The sequence below is a fragment of the Musa acuminata genome, unplaced genomic scaffold (genome assembly GCF_036884655.1).
Source record: "Musa acuminata AAA Group cultivar baxijiao unplaced genomic scaffold, Cavendish_Baxijiao_AAA HiC_scaffold_254, whole genome shotgun sequence".
Taxonomy (NCBI): domain Eukaryota; kingdom Viridiplantae; phylum Streptophyta; class Magnoliopsida; order Zingiberales; family Musaceae; genus Musa; species Musa acuminata.
In genome coordinates, this window is record NW_027020519.1 from 1 (window position 1) to 19,654 (window position 19,654).

At 40.8% G+C, this 19,654-nt stretch overlaps 3 protein-coding genes across 3 annotated transcripts; all 3 read right to left on the bottom strand.

Annotated features, from left to right (window-relative positions):
* Positions 1-284: 284 nt before the first annotated feature.
* On the bottom strand, positions 285-2,986 carry LOC135657414 (receptor-like protein EIX2; the record flags this gene model as incomplete). The annotated part of the gene is made up of 3 exons (XM_065175952.1): positions 1,612-2,986; positions 509-1,378; positions 285-364 (listed from the first exon to the last, which is right to left on the bottom strand). Coding segments are annotated over exons 1-3 (2,325 nt in total), but the record flags the coding sequence as incomplete, so codon positions are not given.
* Positions 2,987-7,455: 4,469 nt separating this feature from the next.
* On the bottom strand, positions 7,456-10,290 carry LOC135657415 (receptor-like protein EIX2). The gene has a single exon (XM_065175953.1). The coding sequence runs from the start codon at positions 10,288-10,290 to the stop codon at positions 7,456-7,458; it is 2,835 nt and encodes a 944-aa protein (XP_065032025.1).
* A 541-nt stretch (positions 10,291-10,831) lies between these two features.
* On the bottom strand, positions 10,832-14,131 carry LOC135657417 (receptor-like protein 37). Its single transcript, XM_065175954.1, has 2 exons — positions 12,949-14,131; positions 10,832-11,028 (listed from the first exon to the last, which is right to left on the bottom strand). The coding sequence occupies exons 1-2, from the start codon at positions 14,129-14,131 to the stop codon at positions 10,832-10,834; spliced, it is 1,380 nt and encodes a 459-aa protein (XP_065032026.1).
* Between the last annotated feature and the right edge of the window lie 5,523 nt (positions 14,132-19,654).

Genomic DNA, 19,654 nt, shown 5'->3' on the forward strand with positions numbered 1-19,654 from the left:
CAATAACGTTACCTTCACTTTTGAGTACGTCTCTCTCCTTTATTGATCCTCCATCCGTTGATCTTTATCTTGATTGCCACACACGCTTTGTCATATAATCGATCAATCATTCGAAAATAAAACATCCTCCAATCTTCCTTAAATAGCATGATGATAAACACGCACCACTGTCCAACCAAATAACCGAGTGTGATGCCAAAGTAAAATGAAAAGGCATGAAATCCTTCTTCCTCCTCCTCGTATGTCGCATTGATATTTGTCTTCTCGAGGCAACTCTTGCTAACCGGAGGGCCACAAAGATTCGCATTACCGATGTAACTGGATGCTGCAAGTGTTTGAAGTTGATAACCCGATGGAATGGCTCCTGATAGATTGTTATAAGACAGATTCAAGTCACTCAGATAATTCAGGCCTGAAAAGCTTCGAGGAATGGATCCGGACAAGTCATTGAATGATAAGTCAAGAGTTTCCAGTGATTTCATTCCGCCAATAGTACTCGGAATCATACCTCCAATGCTATTTCTTGATAGATTTAAAGTTTGAAGTGCGTAAAGGTACCCGATCTCCGTGGGGATTGCTCCGGTCAGAGAATTATTTGAAAGGTCGATGCTCTTCACAAGATATAGAATAGACGAAAAGGTTACTTCTCGTCCCTTTGTAGATAGAGTTATGTTGTCTCGGAACGGAGACTTTATAGATAGAGTTATGCTTTCGCGGAACGGAGACAACTCCATGTCGGTCGTAAAAGTGGAAGACATCGACTTTGACATGGAAATTATGGCGCTGAAATTACCAAATGAGCGTGGTATGATCCCTGATAGCTTGTTATCGGCAAAGTCAATGATCTGAAGATTACTTAGTTGACCAAGCTGTGGCGGAATGTTGCCTGACAACATATTCGAGCGTAGCGACAGTACCTCCAGATATCGAAAGCTTTGTCCGATCCATGCCGGTATGTTGCCCCAAAAATGGTTGCGACCGAGGTCGATGACAGCTAACTGGCTACAACTTTGCAACGATGGTGGAAGATATCCATGGAGGCGGTTGTTATTCAGGTGCAAGGACCTGAGCTTGGTCAAGTTTCCGATGGAGTTAGGAATCTTTCCACCGAGCTTATTATTCGCCAGATTGATAAACCAAAGTTCATTTGCCTCTTGCCAACACCGAGGTATTTCTCCTGAGATTTGATTGTTCGACAGATCGAGGGCAGAGAGCAGCTGCAAAGTGCAGACGTAGGATGGTATACTCCCGTTAATATGGTTGTTTGAGAAGAACAAGTATTCCGACACCGGTGCAAAGGTCGATGGTAGCGGTCCTGAGAGAGCGTTGCTTGATAGATCCAGTGCTTGTAGGAGTGGTGGCGAAACAGGGATGAGACCTTGGAACAGATTAGAGCTCAAATTTAGGAACATCAAGTTGGTTAGACTCTCCAAGGATGCCGGCAGAGTACCGGAAATCTTGTTGTGGGACAGATTTATGACCATAATGGACGAGGAAGAAGAATTCCAGAACCAGTCAGGCAAAGTGTCCTCGATACTCGTGTTGACAAATTCAAATCCACGATGGATTCCTGTGAGCGCAGCCATCTGGGAAACGAAGGGCCCAGCTTACAGGAATCCAGACCGATTGTCTCGAGTTGGAAAGGTGGAATCCAGTCATGGCCTATTGCGATGTCCAAGGAGTTCCTGTACAAGTATAAGACATCTAGCTTGGCAAGGTTGGCGAGATGGAGTTCGGACATGGTACCTTTCAGGGAATTGAGGGAGAGATCAAGAGAGGTTAGGTTGGAAAGCTTGCCGATCTCAGGTGGTACGGATCCATAGAGAGAATTCTGACCCAAGTCGAGCGTTGTTAGAGCAGTCAAATTACCAATCTCGGCAGGTATGGGACCAGTGAGTCGATTGCCACTGAGGTGCAGCTCCTTGAGACGAGTCAAACTCCCAATCGCAGCAGGGATGCGGCCAGTGAGTGAGCAGTTGATCAGATATACCTGTGAGAGACTAGTCCGATTCCCTGCTTCCACTTGCATGGGACCTCTGAAGGAATTAAAGCTGAGGTCGATGCTTGTTAGACTCCTCGAACTCCAAATCTCCGCGGGGAGAGGACCAGAGAGTGAATTAGCGCTGAGGTCAAGCTGCGTCAGACGAGTCAATCTCCCGATCCCAGCAGGTAGCTCGCCATGCAACTTTGAATCGCCAAGAACAAGATAGGACAGGTTGCGGAGTTCTAGAAGCCAGTTGGGGAAGGTAGAGTTGAAGAGGTTGCCACAGAGATCGAGAATGGTCAACGTCGTGAGGTTGACATGGGAAAGAGAAGAGGGGAGGTCGGTGAGGCCACAGTATGGTAAATGTAGCTCCACCAGTGAGGACAACATGTTCACTGAGTGAAGCCAATCGTGGGAGGCCATGGAAAGGTTCACACCGCTCATGTCGAGGTATCTCAAGGAAGAGAGACGCGAGAGCCAGTGCAGGCGATCGCTCGATAAGCCATACGAATGGAGATCGAGCGAGCGGAGGCTGGACAGGTTGCCCAGCTGGGGCGGAATGGCTCCGCTGAAGTTGGACCAGGAGAGGTTGAGATACGTGAGCTTGGGGAAAGAGCCCAGGAAGGTGGGGATCGGTGACCCCCCGAAGTCATTGTGATTGAGATCCAAGCGATCCAAATGCGTTAAAGAGAGCAAGGACGGACTGATCTCACCCCGCAGAGCCGCCTGATTCGCCTCGACAGTCATGTCCTCCGAATTCTGGAGGTTGAGCTCCACGACGCGGCCTGTGGTGTCGTCGCACACCACGCCGTTCCATCTGCAGCAGTCTACTAGGCGACGCCACGAGGACATGCGGTGGGACGGATCTACGATGCGGGCTCTGAAGGTGAGGAGGGCGTCCCTCTCCACCTCAGTGCACCCCTTGGCCGACGCCGTGGTTGTGAGCACGAAGAGCAGAATGCTGGTGAGCCAGAGACGCGTGCTTCTCCTGGGATTGGCCATCTTTGATTGGTGAATGGCTACTTCTTTTATGGAGAAATCGCAGACGATGGAGGGCATGTATATATATTACACAGGAGGCGTCCGGTTGGCCAAAGGTCACACCTCGCATGCGAACAGCCACTGGGTCTGCATCCTGCATCTCATCCGTCCATCAGAGTGTGAGATGACATGAAGGGAAAGGTGAGACGTAGGATTGCAATGACCCGTTCGGATTAGAGAGTCCCGTTGGGTGTGGAAGATGGCCGATGTGACCTGAGAAGCTTTAAGTTCACGGGCGTAAGGGACGGGCGATGCTCCAGTAAATGTGGGGTGTCCCATCCGAAGACTAAGAGATATTTATCCTATCGCCACTTGGAATTTGTCCAACCTAAATGATTTTAGTTTGTCGATGAGTGAGCCATTCGCAATGCGGTGGTATCTTTCATGCTTACCTAATAAGTGACGCGAGATGATAAATAAAAATGTAACATAAAAAATAAATAAAAATGAAAATAAGAGAAACCAGCGATGTTATTTATGAGTTCTTCGTACCCAACACAAATAATTCAACGAGGGTGGAAATAAATGTTACTAATTACGTTTTATCGATAAGGACTTTTCAAAAACCTATGGGACGTATGTAAACGAATGCAATTATATCTATTTGTGTTACATAAATAATTTTAGAAATCAACTTTCCTCTATGAGCTTCCAGATTATAAATTTATCAAAAAATAAAATTTAATTTTACTTATTTTCTAAATGAGAGATCCTCAAACTATAAATAGCCAATGACTTTGAAATGTTCAAATAATTTTTTTTGATTTTTAATTTTTTTTGAAAAAACATTTGCTTTCGGACGGTCCCATCCTAAATATCTCTTTTGGTTGTTATTTTTTTTTCTTTTTTATTTCGATAGTGATAGTCTTGTTCATTATCATCTCATTTTTTAGTGGACATTATCAAGTCCCAGATGTTTTCTCGCATTCAGGAGATTCGATCTTCCATAACAAGCTTAATTGTTTATTCGCTCCTATTATTCATATCATCATGATCTTCGACGTTGCTTACCTCAAAAGCTCTCTTACATATATGCTCTTCATTCTTCATCACTCATCTTATGCAAAATCTATAGCTTTTCACTTTCTTTCTACCCTATCTCGTTATTTTTTATTTATCATTGTCACATTCATCACTCATCTTATGCAAAATCTATAGCTTTTCACTTTCTTTCTACCCTATCTCGTTATTTTTTATTTATCATTGTCACATCTTTCTCTTTTCTCGCATTCAATATCTATTGCTTTAAATCTATCATCATTTCAACCTCATATTCATCTTTGTCCGTCAAACCAACCTCCCCTTGAATTATACTTGCATCTAGCTTATCCATCATCCACGAAAGGTCATGGTGAAGACATAATTAAACTTATTGTCAAAGATTGAGTCATCATGAAAGTGAGACAATTTTAAGATAACCGACAATGCTCATATGATGAAGGAGGTGACGATGACCAAGAGGACCATGTCTCATATGAAAGGAGAAAAAACTATAAATAAGGGCGAGGAATATTTAGGATATTAAAAATAAATAAATAAATATTTCAAAATGAGGGTTTCATTGTAAAAGGAACTTAAAAACAGAGATGTTTTTAGAAAAATCACCCTTTGATTTTTCCTGTGCCTGAGAAATTATTGTGGTTGAATTTCATATATATATATATATATATATATATATATATATATATATATATATATATATATATATATATATGCTTTATTTTCTCCTCGAGTGTGGACACAGGACTAATTCATAGTCAATGCATCAATGTCGGAAAACATCTTCTTTTACATCAAATGCTGGAAGACCCATAGTGTAGTTGAACTTCAATATCAAGCGTCTGTTTTTGCCAGATCCGAATGCAGAACAACAAGTTTATGACTCTCGAAACATTTCGTGAAGCGAAGACTCTGTAGGCTGCAGCAGCATGGAGACCACGGGCACCACAGCAGAGGAGGAGGACATTATACTGGTGAGAGTACAACCTGACGGATTCAGAGATTAATTCTACTATATTTCCACGGAACCTTCCAAACGAAAACGAGTGCCGTCGCCATCAGGCTCCAAGGAAAGCGCGTGGAAAGAGTCCAACGGTAGCGCAGTTTAGCAAGATGAATCCACCCTCCCCGGGGAAGTCTTCCCTTCACTCCTTTTTCATGTCGATCTGGAAGAAACCAATGACTGATGGCCTCGAAAGAGATAGATTCCCGAAATGTGGAGTAAATCAGGCTTATAACACAGAAGAAACTTGCATCACATTCAACCGGCCTTCCTTTGATTGCTGCGTCATGTCAATTTCGCATTCTTATCTTGACTGCCACATACGCTTTGTCGTACATTTTGTCCACCGTTGCAAAATAGAAGAGCCTCCAATCTTTCTTGAACAGCATGATCACGAACACACTCCATAAGCCGACCAAATATTCGGATTAGAGAGTCCCGTTGGGTGTGGAAGATGGCCGATGTGACGTGAGAAGCTTTAACTTCACCGGCGTAGCGGACCGGTGATGCTCCAGTAAATGTGGGGTGTCCCATCCGAAGACTAAGAGATATTATCCTATCGCCACTTGGAATTAGTCCAACCTAAATGATTTTAGTTTGTCGATGAGTGTGTCATTCGCAACGTGGTGGTATCTATCATGCTTACCTCCTAATAAGTGACGCGAGATGATAAATAAAAATATAACATAAAAAAATAAATAAATAAAACACAAATAAAAATGAAAATAAGAAGAATCAACGATGTTATTTATGAGTTCTTGGTGCCCAACACAAATAATTCAATAAGGATGGAAATAAATGTTACTTAATTACGTTTTATCGATAAGGACATTTCAAAAACCTATAGGATGTATGTAAATGGATGCAGTTATATATATTTGTATTACATAAATAATTTCAGAAATCAATTTTCCTCGATGAGCTTCCCTTTCATCCTATCAGAAATTTGTCAAAAAAAAATAAAATTTAATTTTACTAATTTTCTAAATTATAGATCTTAAAAAATAAATGGCCACATTATAGACTTGAAATTTCCAAATAAATTTTATTTGATTTTGAATTTTTTTTCTCAAAAAACCTTTCTTTCTACATGTTTCCCATCTTCAATGTCTCTTTTGATTGTTAAAATCTTTTTTTTCTTTCTTTTTGGCATTTGTTATTGTTATCATTTCCTCCTTTGAGTTTTCTCTCTTTCATCATAATTTATGTCTTCGCTCTTATCATTCATCATAATTTTCAACTTTGTCTACTTTCAAAGCTCTCTTACAAATATGTTCTTCGTTCTCCGTTACTCATCCTACTCCAAATTTATAGTCTTTCATTTCATTATTATTATTTTATTTATTATGATCATCTCTTTTTCCTCCCTCACCTTCGACATTTATTGCTTTGACTCATCATCATTTCAGCCTCATTTTCTTCTTTGTCCATCAAATCAATCCCTAAATTATATTCGTATGCAGTTTATCAATCATTATGTCATGACAAAAACAAGAATAGATTTATTATCAAAGATTAAATCTTTGTGAAAGCGAAACAACTCAAAATTAATCGATAATACTCATCCAAAGGAGGACGTGACGATAACCTTGAACGCCACATCCCATATGAAAAGAGACACATATAACTGAGGAACATTTAGGATATTAAAAATAAATAAATATTCTAAAAATGAGGGTATCATTGCAAAAATAAAAATAAAGAGAGAGATATTTTTAGAAAAATCACCTTTGATTTTTCCTGGGCCTGAAAAATTATTGAGGTTGAATTTAATTTCTTATATATATATATATATATATATATATATATATATATATATATATATATATATATATATATATATATATGTATGTGTGTGTGTGTGTGTGTGTGCACAGGACTAATTTATAGTTAATGCATCAATGTCGGAAAACAACTTCTTTTACATATAATGCTGGAAGACCCATAGAGTAGTTGAACTTCTATATCAAACGTTTGTTTTTGCCAGATACGAATGCAGAACAACAAGTGCATGACTATCGAAACCTTTCGTGAAGCGAAGACTATGTAGGCTGCAGCAGCATGGAGAACACGGGCACCACAGCAGAGGAGGAGGACATTATAATGGTGAGAGCACAATCTGACGGATTCAGAGATTAATTCTACTATATTTCCATGGAACCGTCCAAACAAAAACGAGCGTCGTCGCCATCAGGCTGGAAGGGAAGCGCGTGGAATTAGTCCAACGGTCGTGCAGTTTAGTAAGATGAATCCACCCTCCCCGGGGAAGTCTTCCCTTCACTCCTTTTTCATGTCGATCTGGAAGAAAGCAATGATGACTGATGGCCTCGAAAGAGATAGATTTCCGAAATGTGGAGTAAATCAGGCTTATAACAAAAAAGAAACTTGCATCACATTCGACCGGCCTTCCTTTGATTGCTGCGTCATGTCAATTTCGCATTCTTATCCTGACTGCCACATACGCTTTGTCGTACATCTTGTCCACCGTTGCAAAATAGAAGAGCCTCCAATCTTTCTTGAACAGCATGACGACGAACACACTCCATAAGCCGACCAAATATCCGAGCCCGGTACCAAAGTAAAATGACAGCACATGAGATCCTTGTTTGTACTCCTCTTCTGTCGAATCGACGTTGGGATCGTCGGAGCAACTCTTGGTCACCGGAGGACCACAGAGATGGACATTTCCGATATAAATGGATGCATCCTCCAGCGTCTGAAGTTGATTCCCCGATGGAATCGCTCCCGATAGATTGTTGTAAGACAGATTCAAGTGGTTCAGAGAATTCAGCGCCGAAAAGCTTTCAGGAATGACTCCGGATAACTTATTGAATGATAGGTCCAGAGTTTCCAATGACTTCATATCGCCCATTGTTTTCGGAATCATGCCTTCAAAACTATTTCTCGACAAATTCAATGTTTGAAGCGCAAAAAGAGAACCGATTTCCGGAGGAATCACTCCGCTCAGATCATTGTTCGAAAGATCTATGCTCTTCACAAATCGGAGAATGGTGGAGAAGCTGAACTCATCGCCCTTGGTAACCAGAGATATACTCTCGCTTGCCACGAAAGAGGATAACACAAAATTCATAATGTTCGAAACCGTAGAAGCCATCGACTTCGACGCGGAGATCATCGCGCTGAAGTTGCCGAAAGAGTGCGGTACCGATCCCGATAGTCTGTTGTTGGAGAGATCGATGATTTGAAGATTACTAGATCGTCCAAGTTGCAGAGGAATATGGCCCGAAAACATATTTGAGCGCAGTAGGAGTACTTGCAGATTCCGTAAACTTTGTCCGATCCACGCTGGAATACTTCCCGAGAATTTGTTGTTGCCGAGATCAATGACAGCCAGCCGACTGCAATTTTTCAGCGACGAAGGAATACGTCCGAAGAGGCTGTTGTTGTTTAAGTGCAGGAACTGAAGGTTGCCCAAGTTTCCGATGGAGTCAGGAATCTTTCCTCGTAGCTTGTTGTTCGCCAGATTGACAAACAAAAGTTGTGATCCCTCCGGCCGACAACGCGGGATTTCTCCTGATATTTGATTGTTGGATAGATCAAGGGCATAAAGTTGCTGCAGGTCGCAGACGTAGGACGACGGTATGCTTCCATGAAGATAGTTGTGGGAGAGGAACAGGTAGCCCAACTGTGATGAGATGGTCGAGGGTAGCGATCCCGACAAAGAATTGCTGGACAAGTCCAGCGCTTGTAGGTTTGGTGGCAAAACAGGAATGCGACCTCGAAAGAGATTGGAGCTCAAATTCAAGAGCATCAAGGTGGCCATACTCTCCAAGGATGCCGGCAAAACTCCACCGATCTTATTGTGGGACAGATTTATGTCCATAATGGTGGAAGAAGAAGAATTCCAAAACCAATCAGGCAGTGTGTCTTCGATGCTTGTGTTGGACAGATCAATATCAGTGAGGAATTCCTGAGAACGGAGCCACCTGGGAAACGCGGGACCCAAGTCACAGGTATCAACTTTGATGGATTGAAGTTGAAAAGGGGGCACCCAGTCGTGGTCGAATCGGATGGTCAAAGGGTTGGCGTAAGCGTACAGGGCGACCAACTCGGTTAGGTTCACGAAATGGAGTTCGGACATGGTGCCCTCCAGGGAGTTATCGGAGAGATCAAGGGTGGAAAGGTCGGAAAGCTTGCCGATCTCAACCGGTATCAGTCCGGAGAGTGAATTATGACCCAAGTCGAGCTGCGTTACGCTGGACAGATTCCCAATCTCGGCAGGGATTCGACCAGAAAGTGAATTGCCGCTTAAGCGTAATTCCGTAAGACTGGTCAAGCGCCCAATCTCGGCAGGGATGGAACCAACGAGGAAGCACTGAACGAGGTTTAGCTGCGACAGACTTGTCGTGTTCCCGATTTGAGGTAGAAGGGGACTCGTAAATGAATTGTGGCTGAGATCAAGTGTGGTTAGACTGGCCAAACTCCAGAGATCGACAGGTATGGAACCGGAAAGCGAGTTGCCGCTAAGGTCGAGCTGCGCGAGACGAGTCAAGTTCCCAAACCCGGCAGGTACGGTGCCATACAATTCAGAATTGCTGATCGCGAGATAGGAGAGGCTACGGAGTTCAAAAAGCCAGCTGGGAAAGGTGGAGTTGAAGAAGTTGCCACGGAGATCGAGGGTGGTGAGAGCCGTGAGGTTGACGCGGGAAAGAGAGTCGGGGAGGGCAGTGAGACCACAGCCTGACAGATAGAGTTGTTGCAGGGAGGGCAGCTGGTTCACGGCTCGTAGCCAATCGGGAGAGGCCGTGCTGAGGTTCACAAAGTTCATTTGGAGGAATGTTAGAGAAGATAGACGCGAGAGCCACTGTAGGTCGTCCCCCGCGTCGATCCTTAAGTTGTACGAGGACAGCCTCAGATAGCGGAGGGTTGACAGGTTACCCAGCTGGGGAGGAATGGCTCCGCCGAAATTGGAATAAGAGAGATCCAGATATCTGAGTCTCCCAAAAGAACCCAAGAACTTGGGGATTCGGGCGCCGCCGAAGTCGTTCTGAGTGAGATTCAAGCGGCGCAAATGAGTTAGAGAAAGCAAAGATGGACCGATCTCACCCCCCAACACCGTCGAATTGTCGTAGTAAGCCTCCGCATTCTGGAGGTTGAGCTGCACGACGTGGCCCGTGGTGTTGTCGCACACCACGCCGCTCCATCTGCAGCAGTCCACTGGGCGACGCCACGAGGACAAGCGGCGGGATGGGTCGAGGATGCCGGCTTTGAAGGCGAGGAGGGCGTCCCTCTCCGCCTCCATGCACCCCCTCGTCGTCGTCACAAGCGTCAAGAACAGAACGCTCATTAGGCAAGAGCAGCTCAGCGACGAATGGGATGGGCTTCTCGTGTCGCCCATGCTCTTCGGTGAACGAATGACCAGTTGGTTGCAGGCGGCACAGTGGAGAACATGTATATATGAATATAATATATAGAATGTGGTAGGTTGAACCATTGCTCTCCGCGATTGCCAATGGATCCTCTTGTGAAATGATAGGTCCCTTCGTCTCCACCCGGCATCCCATGTGATCGAAGTAGTGACAAAGGATACATATTATAACGTGAGTGCTAATCTTTTTCGTCCTTTCGTCCAACTTGGGACTCCTAATCTAATGATCATGGAAGCGCAGCTGCCAAGAAGGACGCACACGGAGTTGAGGTCAAAAAAGCTCCGAAGGCTAAAATGGCTTCAGCAGTCGAGTCTCTTCCTAACTCTAAAGAACGGGCATAGCGTGTGCAAGGAATCCTGCAGGGGAGGACGAGAGTCCACAATGGTCCTCCCAATCGTGGAATGCCATATAGACTCACCGATCCTTGTCAAAGTTGACTCCGGTCGCCAAGCGGTTCGAGTCCCCCACCGCGTGCCTTCGAAGAAGCTTCCACGGCTGCTGCGAACGGACTCGAAGTGACTTCTCCATCCTTTCTTCATCTCCTACTTTTTGATGGACGAGACGTGTGAGACTGCTACGGAAATGCCCCAACGTTGACTCGGTCAGTCTTCCTTTTCCATAAGCACATGACGTGAAAGCATGACTGTTTACATTAAGCGCATAATACCGTGGGATTCTTATGGCGTTATCTTCAGCATAGGTGTTGGCCAAGTCTCAGGTCATCGGATTAATGATTGAATCGGTGGATCGAGATTTAATATTAGTTTAAAAATAATATAATATACTGTAATATATTAAAAATACAAAATATATAACATAATATTATAAAAATATTGTTTTATAATAATTCAATGCATTCTTCACAATAATATTATTACATTCAACAATTATGTTTCCATCGTCATAATACACACAATATTTACAAAGATGAAACCAAAAAGAAAAGAGAGAGAGAGAGTTTGAAAAGTAACCATTACATGATCTCTAACACGATGTCATCTTGCAAGATTCAAACTTATTATGGATACAACACACAAGATACTCCTATTACATTGACTTTTTATGGCGTCCTCACTCTCAATCACTTGTTAATCTATTAATTCTTATTTTGATGACAACATAAGCTTTATCATACATTTTATCAAACATCTGAAAATAGAAAACCCTCCAATTTTTCTTGAACAACATGATGATAAACACGCTCCATAATCCAACCAAATATCCGAGTATGATACTCAGATAATATGATGGCATAAAGGATCCGTCTTTGTTGTCTTCTTTTATCACATTGGTACTTTTAAGATCGTAGCAACTCTTGTTGAGGGGAGCTCCACATAGATATACATTGCCAATATAAATGGATGAGTCATTGAGTGTTTGTAGTTGATTTCCCGAAGGAATAACTCCTGATAGATTGTTGTAAGACAAATTCAAGTGATTCAGAGAATACAGGTCTGACAAGCTTTGAGGAATACCTCCGGATAACTTATTAAATGACAGGTCCAGAGTTTCCAATAATTTCATGCCACCAATTGTCGCTGGTATTTGACCGATAAGATTATTTCTTGATAGATTTAAAGTTTGGAGTGCCGAAAGAGACCCAATTTCTAATGGGATTTCTCCGGTCAAATTATTATTTGAAAAGTCTATAATATTGACAAGGTAAACAATGATCGAAAAGATGATACTTTTTCCCTTTATAGTTAAAGTGATGCTATCATCATAAGTGCCATCAAAATACGACAAAGCATAACGCGACAAAGAATAACGCGACAAAGCAGGGCGATCGGCTGCCAATGGTCTATAAACTATATGTTGGTCTAGACTAGTCAATTTTCGTTGCCTATAAGTTTTTGTTGCATTTAAATTACCAAAGGAGCGTGGAATTGGACCTGATAAATTATTATTAGCAAGGTCGATAATATGTAGATGATGAAGTTGTCCAAGCTCTATAGGAATATTACCAAAAAACATATTTGAGCATAGCCGGAGTACCTCTAGTTTTTGAAAGTTTTGTGCAATCCACGTAGGTATGCTACCTGAGAATTTATTATCGCCAAGATCAAGAAAAACTAGTCCACTGCAATGTTTCAATGACAACGGAAGATGCCCATGTAGACTATTATTGTTTAAGTGCAAAGACCGAAGCTGAGTCAACTTTTCAATAGAGCTAGGAATTTCTCCCGAGAGCTTATTATCTGCTAGATTAATGTAGAAAAGGAAGTTTGTCTCTTGCCAACACCAAGGGATTTCACCTGATATTTGGTTGCTCGATAGATCGAGGATACGAAGTTGTGTCAAGTTGCAGATAAATGATGGTATGTTCCCACTGATATGGTTATGTGAGAGATCCAACAGTTCCAATTCTAGTGGGAGAGAGATTGATGACAACGATCCCGAAAAGCAATTATTATACATATACAAATAACGCAAGTAAGGTGGCAAACGAGGAATAGGGCCTTCAAGCAAATTCATACTTAGTTTCAGAATGGCCAGGTTTGTCATATCCTCCAAGGAAGTTGGCAAAGTACCATTAATCTGATTTTGGGAGAGATTTATAGATGAAGCAGAATTATTCCAAAACCAATCAGGCAAGACGTCCTCGATGCTTGTGTTCGACATACCCAAATCCTCAATGGAGTTTTGTGAACGGAGCCATCTTGGAAATGCAGGCCCCAACTTACAAGACTTCAGTTGAATGGATCGGAGTTGAAAAGGAGGAACCCAATTATAGTCTACTGAGATGACTAGGGAGTTTTCAGATAGATCGAGCTCACTTAGTTTGGTTAAGCGAGCGAAATGGAGTTCAGACACGGTGCCCTCTAGGGAATTACTAGAGAGAGAAAGAATATTGAGGTTGGAAAGCTTGCCGATCTCAGTAGGTAACGATCCAGAGAGTAAATTATTCGTGAGATTGATAAGTTCTAGACTATTCAAATTTCCAATCTCAGTGGGTACGGGACCTGAAAGTGAATTATCACTAAGATGAAGTTCTCTTAGATCGGCCAAATTTCCAATCCCAGCGGGTATGGCACCATGAAACATAGAAAAACTGAGATCAAGATAAGAGAGTCTGTGGAGTTTCCATAGCCATTTGGGGATGGTGGAGTTGAAGAGGTTGTCACTGATGTCCAGAGTGGCCAGTGCTGTGAGGTTGACATGGGAAAGAGAAGAGGGGATGTCGGTGAGGCCACAGTCATGTAAATGTAGCTCCTCTAGTGAGGACAACATGTTCACTGCTTGAAGCCAATCGTGGGAGGCCATGGAAAGGTTCACAAAGCTCATGTCGAGGTATCTCAAGGAAGTGAGACGCGAGAGCCAGTGCAGGCCATCGGTCGACAAGTCATTGTGGCTGAGGTTGAGACGCTCCAAATGAGTTAGCAGGAGCAAGGATGGTCTGATCTCACCTCCGATAGACGTCTCATTGTTTAGATAGTCTGGATTGAGGTTAAGCTCCACGACATGGCCGGTTGTGTCGTCACAGACCACCCCGCTCCATCTGCAGCAGTCTACTCGGCCTCGCCATGATGACAAACGGCTGGAAGGATCCTTGACGATGCCGGTTTTGAAGTCGAGGAGGGCGTCCCTCTCGCCCTCTACGCACCCCTTCGTCGTCGGCGTTGTTGCCGCCGTGAACAAAAGAATGCTCGTAATCCAAAGCCCGAAAGAGTAGTGCCGAGGCACAGGGTGTGTGGTTCTGGTGCAAGAGGCCATGATGCTATTTGGTGAGTGCATAGTGTACTGAGAGATGGTAGGCGGTGGAGGACATGTATATATAGAGTGGGTGGTGTGCGGGCGTGATGGCCCTCCCATCCCCAACCCATCATAGACTCCTGTGAAACGTGAAGATTGATGCGCTGGTAGCGATAGGCAGATAAAAAGACTTGACTTCAGTGGGATTCGACTCCTGCTGGACCTGCAGTGCGTGCACCGTGTAGCTTACTCAAACTTGGTTTCTACCTCGCCTGGGTCCCAACAACGAAAGAGATTGGTACTGGATTTTAAACTTGAAAGATACGGCCATTTAATCGGACTTGTTGGATTGCGTAGAACGTCTCATTCGGCCCGAATGCGATAGTGTGGAAACTAATTCATGCCTCCCTCATTCCACACGGTTTGATTCTGATGTCCGCACATCGGAACGCATCATCTTCTTAGCCAAGATAAAATGTATGGAGGCGATGAATACCATATTCCAGGGGTCGGAATGACGCCACCACATGTCAAACGTCATCACGGAAGACAACGTGGATGAAGACTCCGACCCACCGCAAACGATTCCTCACCCAAGATAACACGGTAACCCATCGCTTTACATGTAGCGTCCTTCCGAAAGAGGGAGACTCAACGATGTTTGTAGCGGAACGCACGCTTCGCTTTCACACGTGTGGAAGTCTTTGTTGGGAACCCAAAGGCACGCAACAAATTGATTCGTTTGACACACAAGTGGTGAAGATGATGAGGATTTCCCACCATTTCTGTGATGAATTTTGTGGGGATTTGTCCCCACAGGAGCGAAAGAAATGGCTGCAATTTTTCTTTTCTTTTTATCTCTTTCGTTTTCTACAAAATTGCACTTGTTTTTATTCCCTTCAAAATTAATGATTTCGTACTTATTTAAATTTAACTTGATTATGCAATTCTTATTACCTAATCACCAATAAAGATATAGATTTACAACGCAAATGGATGGATCCCAAGTTGATTCCCCTATGCTTTTGTTCCCGAGAGATCATCCTGGCTAACACCCAAATGGACGGATGACATGCACTGAGCTACCTTCGAGATGTGGGTGACTCCGTCAGTTTTTTTGTACGTAAGCGTGCTTGTTTTTGTTAATGATTACTGGAGAAGTTTATATAGTTATTGATAAAAGAAAAAACAATATTAAATCTAGTATAATATACATGTGAAATCTGGAGTCACTGGATCTAATGACTGATCGAATTACGCATTCATTAATAATTTTTCAAAAATAAATTATAATATAATTGTATTTTATATTGAACATATAAAATATATGAATAGTTATAAAATATATGAAAAATAAATAATTGTATGATTTCATTCAATCGTTTGCTTGTTCCAGCATTTATCATCTATATGTGAGAGACCAAACCATTCCTTGGATCCATCCCTACTTGAAATCATCATACGACCATCTAATCAACATACCATTACTGCAGCCAATCATAGAAAAACCAAGATTGGTCGTATAATATTTGTAATATTTCCAAGCATCTAATGAACGAACGAAAAAAAAAAAAAAAAAAAAGCTTGAGATTGTACGTCACATACATAACCTTCAAAACATGAAGTAGAGATACTTGTACATATTAACCTCATCACAACCTTTAATTCATCGTCAACCTAACCGTAACTTTATGTAAGTATAAAATTTATAATATGTTATATTAAATATAGAAATATTTTTTTATGTCAAGATTAAAATTAAATAATTAGATCTAATTTTATGATGTGTACCTTTTGATGTCATTTCACATAATCATTTAGATTGATGGTTAAGGAGAAGCGTTGAAAGAGAGACTTTAATCCATCAACTATAATCTATATTCCTCTTGTTTAGTTCTTATAGGTCATGTCCATTTATAAGTAAGAACAGACGGTCTAGAATAAGTAATTAAGATAGTTCCTCATATCTCCTAAGGAATCCTATTCTAATATACTCGCGAATATATTGTAATAGAATCCAATTAGTTATATTATATATATCTTATCCAATTATAAATGACCACAAAATTTAATATTCTCCCACTTCACCCATTAATTGATAAGATATAAAAAAGATATTTAAATCAAAATAAATAAAATAAAACTTATTTAAAAATAATTTTACCTAATTGGATTCCAAAGAATTTTGAAAAATATTTTATACATGGCCATTAATTTTAAAATAAACCAATAAGTCTAATATATAATAATACTATATTAAGTTCAACTATCAATGCGAGTTATAACGGTTGTATTTCATCAATGTCATACTCCTTTCTATATATCACAACATCGTTAGTCTTTCCTAATATAGTTCATAATGACCATATAATTTGTCTTATCAAGACAATTATGTTTTTACATTCAACTATAATATACATAAATATAAATATAAATATGATATCAAAAATAAATAACTTTAATTAAGCAAGAAAAATATCAATAATAGCATCCATCTAAACATGCATCACCATATCTTTTATGACTTGCTCACAAGCCTCGTTCTAAGAATATATTCTTTAAATATTTTATATTATAAAATTTTTATTAATAGATCAGAAATCATCATAGTGGTGCTCAGGTTGTCAATTTTTTCTCTAACTATCAAGTACTTTATTTCGATATGCTTAGAACCACTATAGTACTTGTCATTCTTATAGGAAAAAATTACTGTGGTATTATCACAAAATATCTTCAATGGCCTGGTAATCGAGTTAACCACACCAAGTCCTAAGATAAAATTTCACAGCTATAAAACTTGATTTGTGCCCTCAAAGCATACCACAAATTCAACTTTCATTGTTGATGATACAATAAGCGATTACTTTACACTTTTCTTAGAAATTACCCCACCAGCTAACCTGAATACAAATCCTAAAGTGAACTTCCTACTATCGAGGCAATTTACAAAATCAGCATATGAATATTCTATTACTTCAAGCTGATCTGATCTCCTATATGTGAGCATATAATCTTTCGTCCTCTATAGATATCCATTACTTTCATTGCAGCTTTCCAATGTTCAATTCCTGGGTTGCTTTGGTATCTTCTTAGCATTGTAACTACAAAACTAATATATGATCTTGTACAATATAATAGACTTTCAATTGAACACCCATAACAAATATTTTTTATTTGATTCTTTTCTAAGTCATTTTTCGGGCATTGGTTTTGACTAAATTTTTTACCTCTAGTAATAGATATATCATTAGCTCATATTAAATCTCTTCAAGATACGATTAATATATGCTTTCTGAGTCAATCTTAATAATCCTTGAGATCTATTCTCGAATATCTCAATGTCAATAATATATGCTGTCTCATTCATATCAACCATTTTAAAGTTCTTATTGAGAAATATCTTGGTTTCGTGCAATAAACCAAGATCACTACTGGCAAGTAAAATATATGTTGATTCTCATATTTTGATGATGAAACCAATTAATATGTGTTTATGATTTGATCTACGTTTTGAGTGACGCAGGATGCTTCGATTAGGGAGAGACAATTAAAGTATGAAGAATCATGTTGGGCTGATGGAACATGTCAGAAGATTGAACGTCGAGCCGAATGATCGGTCGACATATTGATAGAAGGCTTCGGGCCATGGTTTCGGGCATCGAGCCAAGAAGAGCGAATATTACGATAAGGATATCAGAGTTGCGGAGGTCAACTGGTCGATTGGGCAATGGCCCTGCAAGAGAGGAGGATGCACCGAAGAATCGGATGAAGCATCAATAGACTAATGACATGTCGAACGACATGATTCATGCTTAGTAATAATTGTCTAGATCAAAGTGTGTTTTTATGTGTGCAGGATTAACTACGATAGCAAGACATAAAGCAAAATGAAGTCCCGGAGTCAAGAATGCGATTTTGTTGGGAGTTCGAGAGTTCGTCGGAAGTCTAAATGTTCGTCCTACCGGAACCAACCGAGAAGTCTAGGAGCTTGCCAAAGAAGCTCGTCGAAACTACCCAAGAAGATCATCATGAAGTCCAGGAGCTCGCCGGGAGTTCGCTAGAACTTTACCGAGAGATCATCAAAAGTTCGCCGGAAGATCGTCAGAAGCTCGCTGGAAGAAACCTTGACTTATCAGGCTTATTTAGCTTAGTGTATGCCTTAGAATTCATAGTTAGCATATAATTGAGATTAAAATTTGACCAACCCAATTAGGGGCTAGTTGGGCCCATGTAAGAACTATGTTGGGCCCAATAAAAGGCCCAAACAATGACCTAAGAGGTAGCATCGTCGTGACACAGTCTCTGAGACTGTGTCAGAGACTGTGTCAGGCGGTGGTACCGCCAGTCTGGGTGGTGGTATCGTCCAGACAAAGTCTCCGAGAGACTGTCAAGCAGTGGTACCACCCAGCACAGGCTATGGTACCTCCCGTACCTAGGAAACCCGGGATAAGATCTTTTTAGGCTCCAAGTTTGAATCAACTTGAGGCCTATAAATACCTCTTTCATCCTTGGTTAACATACACAAGCACAGAGAATTTAAAAGTGAGAAAATGCTATTATAATCTTTTGAGAAATTTCCTCCTCTACTGTAAGTCTAGAATTCATTTTAAGAGAGGAGTGAGTGCTTATAAAGGTTGTCTCCTAAACCTGTAAAATGGAGAAGAGGGGTGTAAAAAGGTAGTTAATCTTCCTCCATTGAAAGAAGATCGATAGTGGATGCCGGTGGCCTCGACGGAAGAGGAATCGATAGAGTGGATGTAGGTCACACGACCAAACCACTATAAAATTCTGGTTTGCTTTTCTTTTGTGCAATTTACCTTACTTCAAACATCCTTACTTAATGCTATACTCTTCCGTACACTCTTAAGTTATCTTCCGAAGAATCGATTTTAATCGAACGAATATTTTCAAACCGACGTAATTTTATTGTTGCATTAATTCAACCCCCCCCCCCCCCCAACCAATCTTAGTACCAACTCGTTCCTAGTATATACACTGATCAACAGTGTTTTTATTAAATTCGAAGGAAGTAATAGTATTATGAAACTTTATATACTATTGTCTAGAAGTTTATTTAAGGCAATAAATAGATTTATTAAGTTTATAAGCCCAACTTTCTTTTTCCTTTTCGATGAATCATTTAGGTTATTTCATATAGATTTTCTTAACTAAATCCCTATTCAGAAATATTATTTTTACATCCATCTGATGTAACTCAAGATCATAATAAGCTACTAATGCCATTACGATTCTCAACGAGTCCTTTTTAGAAACTAGAGAAAAAGTCTCATTATAGTAGTCGATGTCTTTTTTCTGAAAAAAATCTTTAGCCACAAGTCTGACTTTATATCATTTAATATTACCCGTTGAGTCATGTTTTATCTTAAAGATCCATTTACAACCAACTCTTTTATAATTATTGAGTAATTCAATAAATTCCTAAACATTATTTTAGACCATTGATTTTAACTCTTCTTGCTTTGCATCATACTATTTTTCATAGTCGTTATTTTTTATGGCTTGTGAAAATAAAAAGGGGTCTCT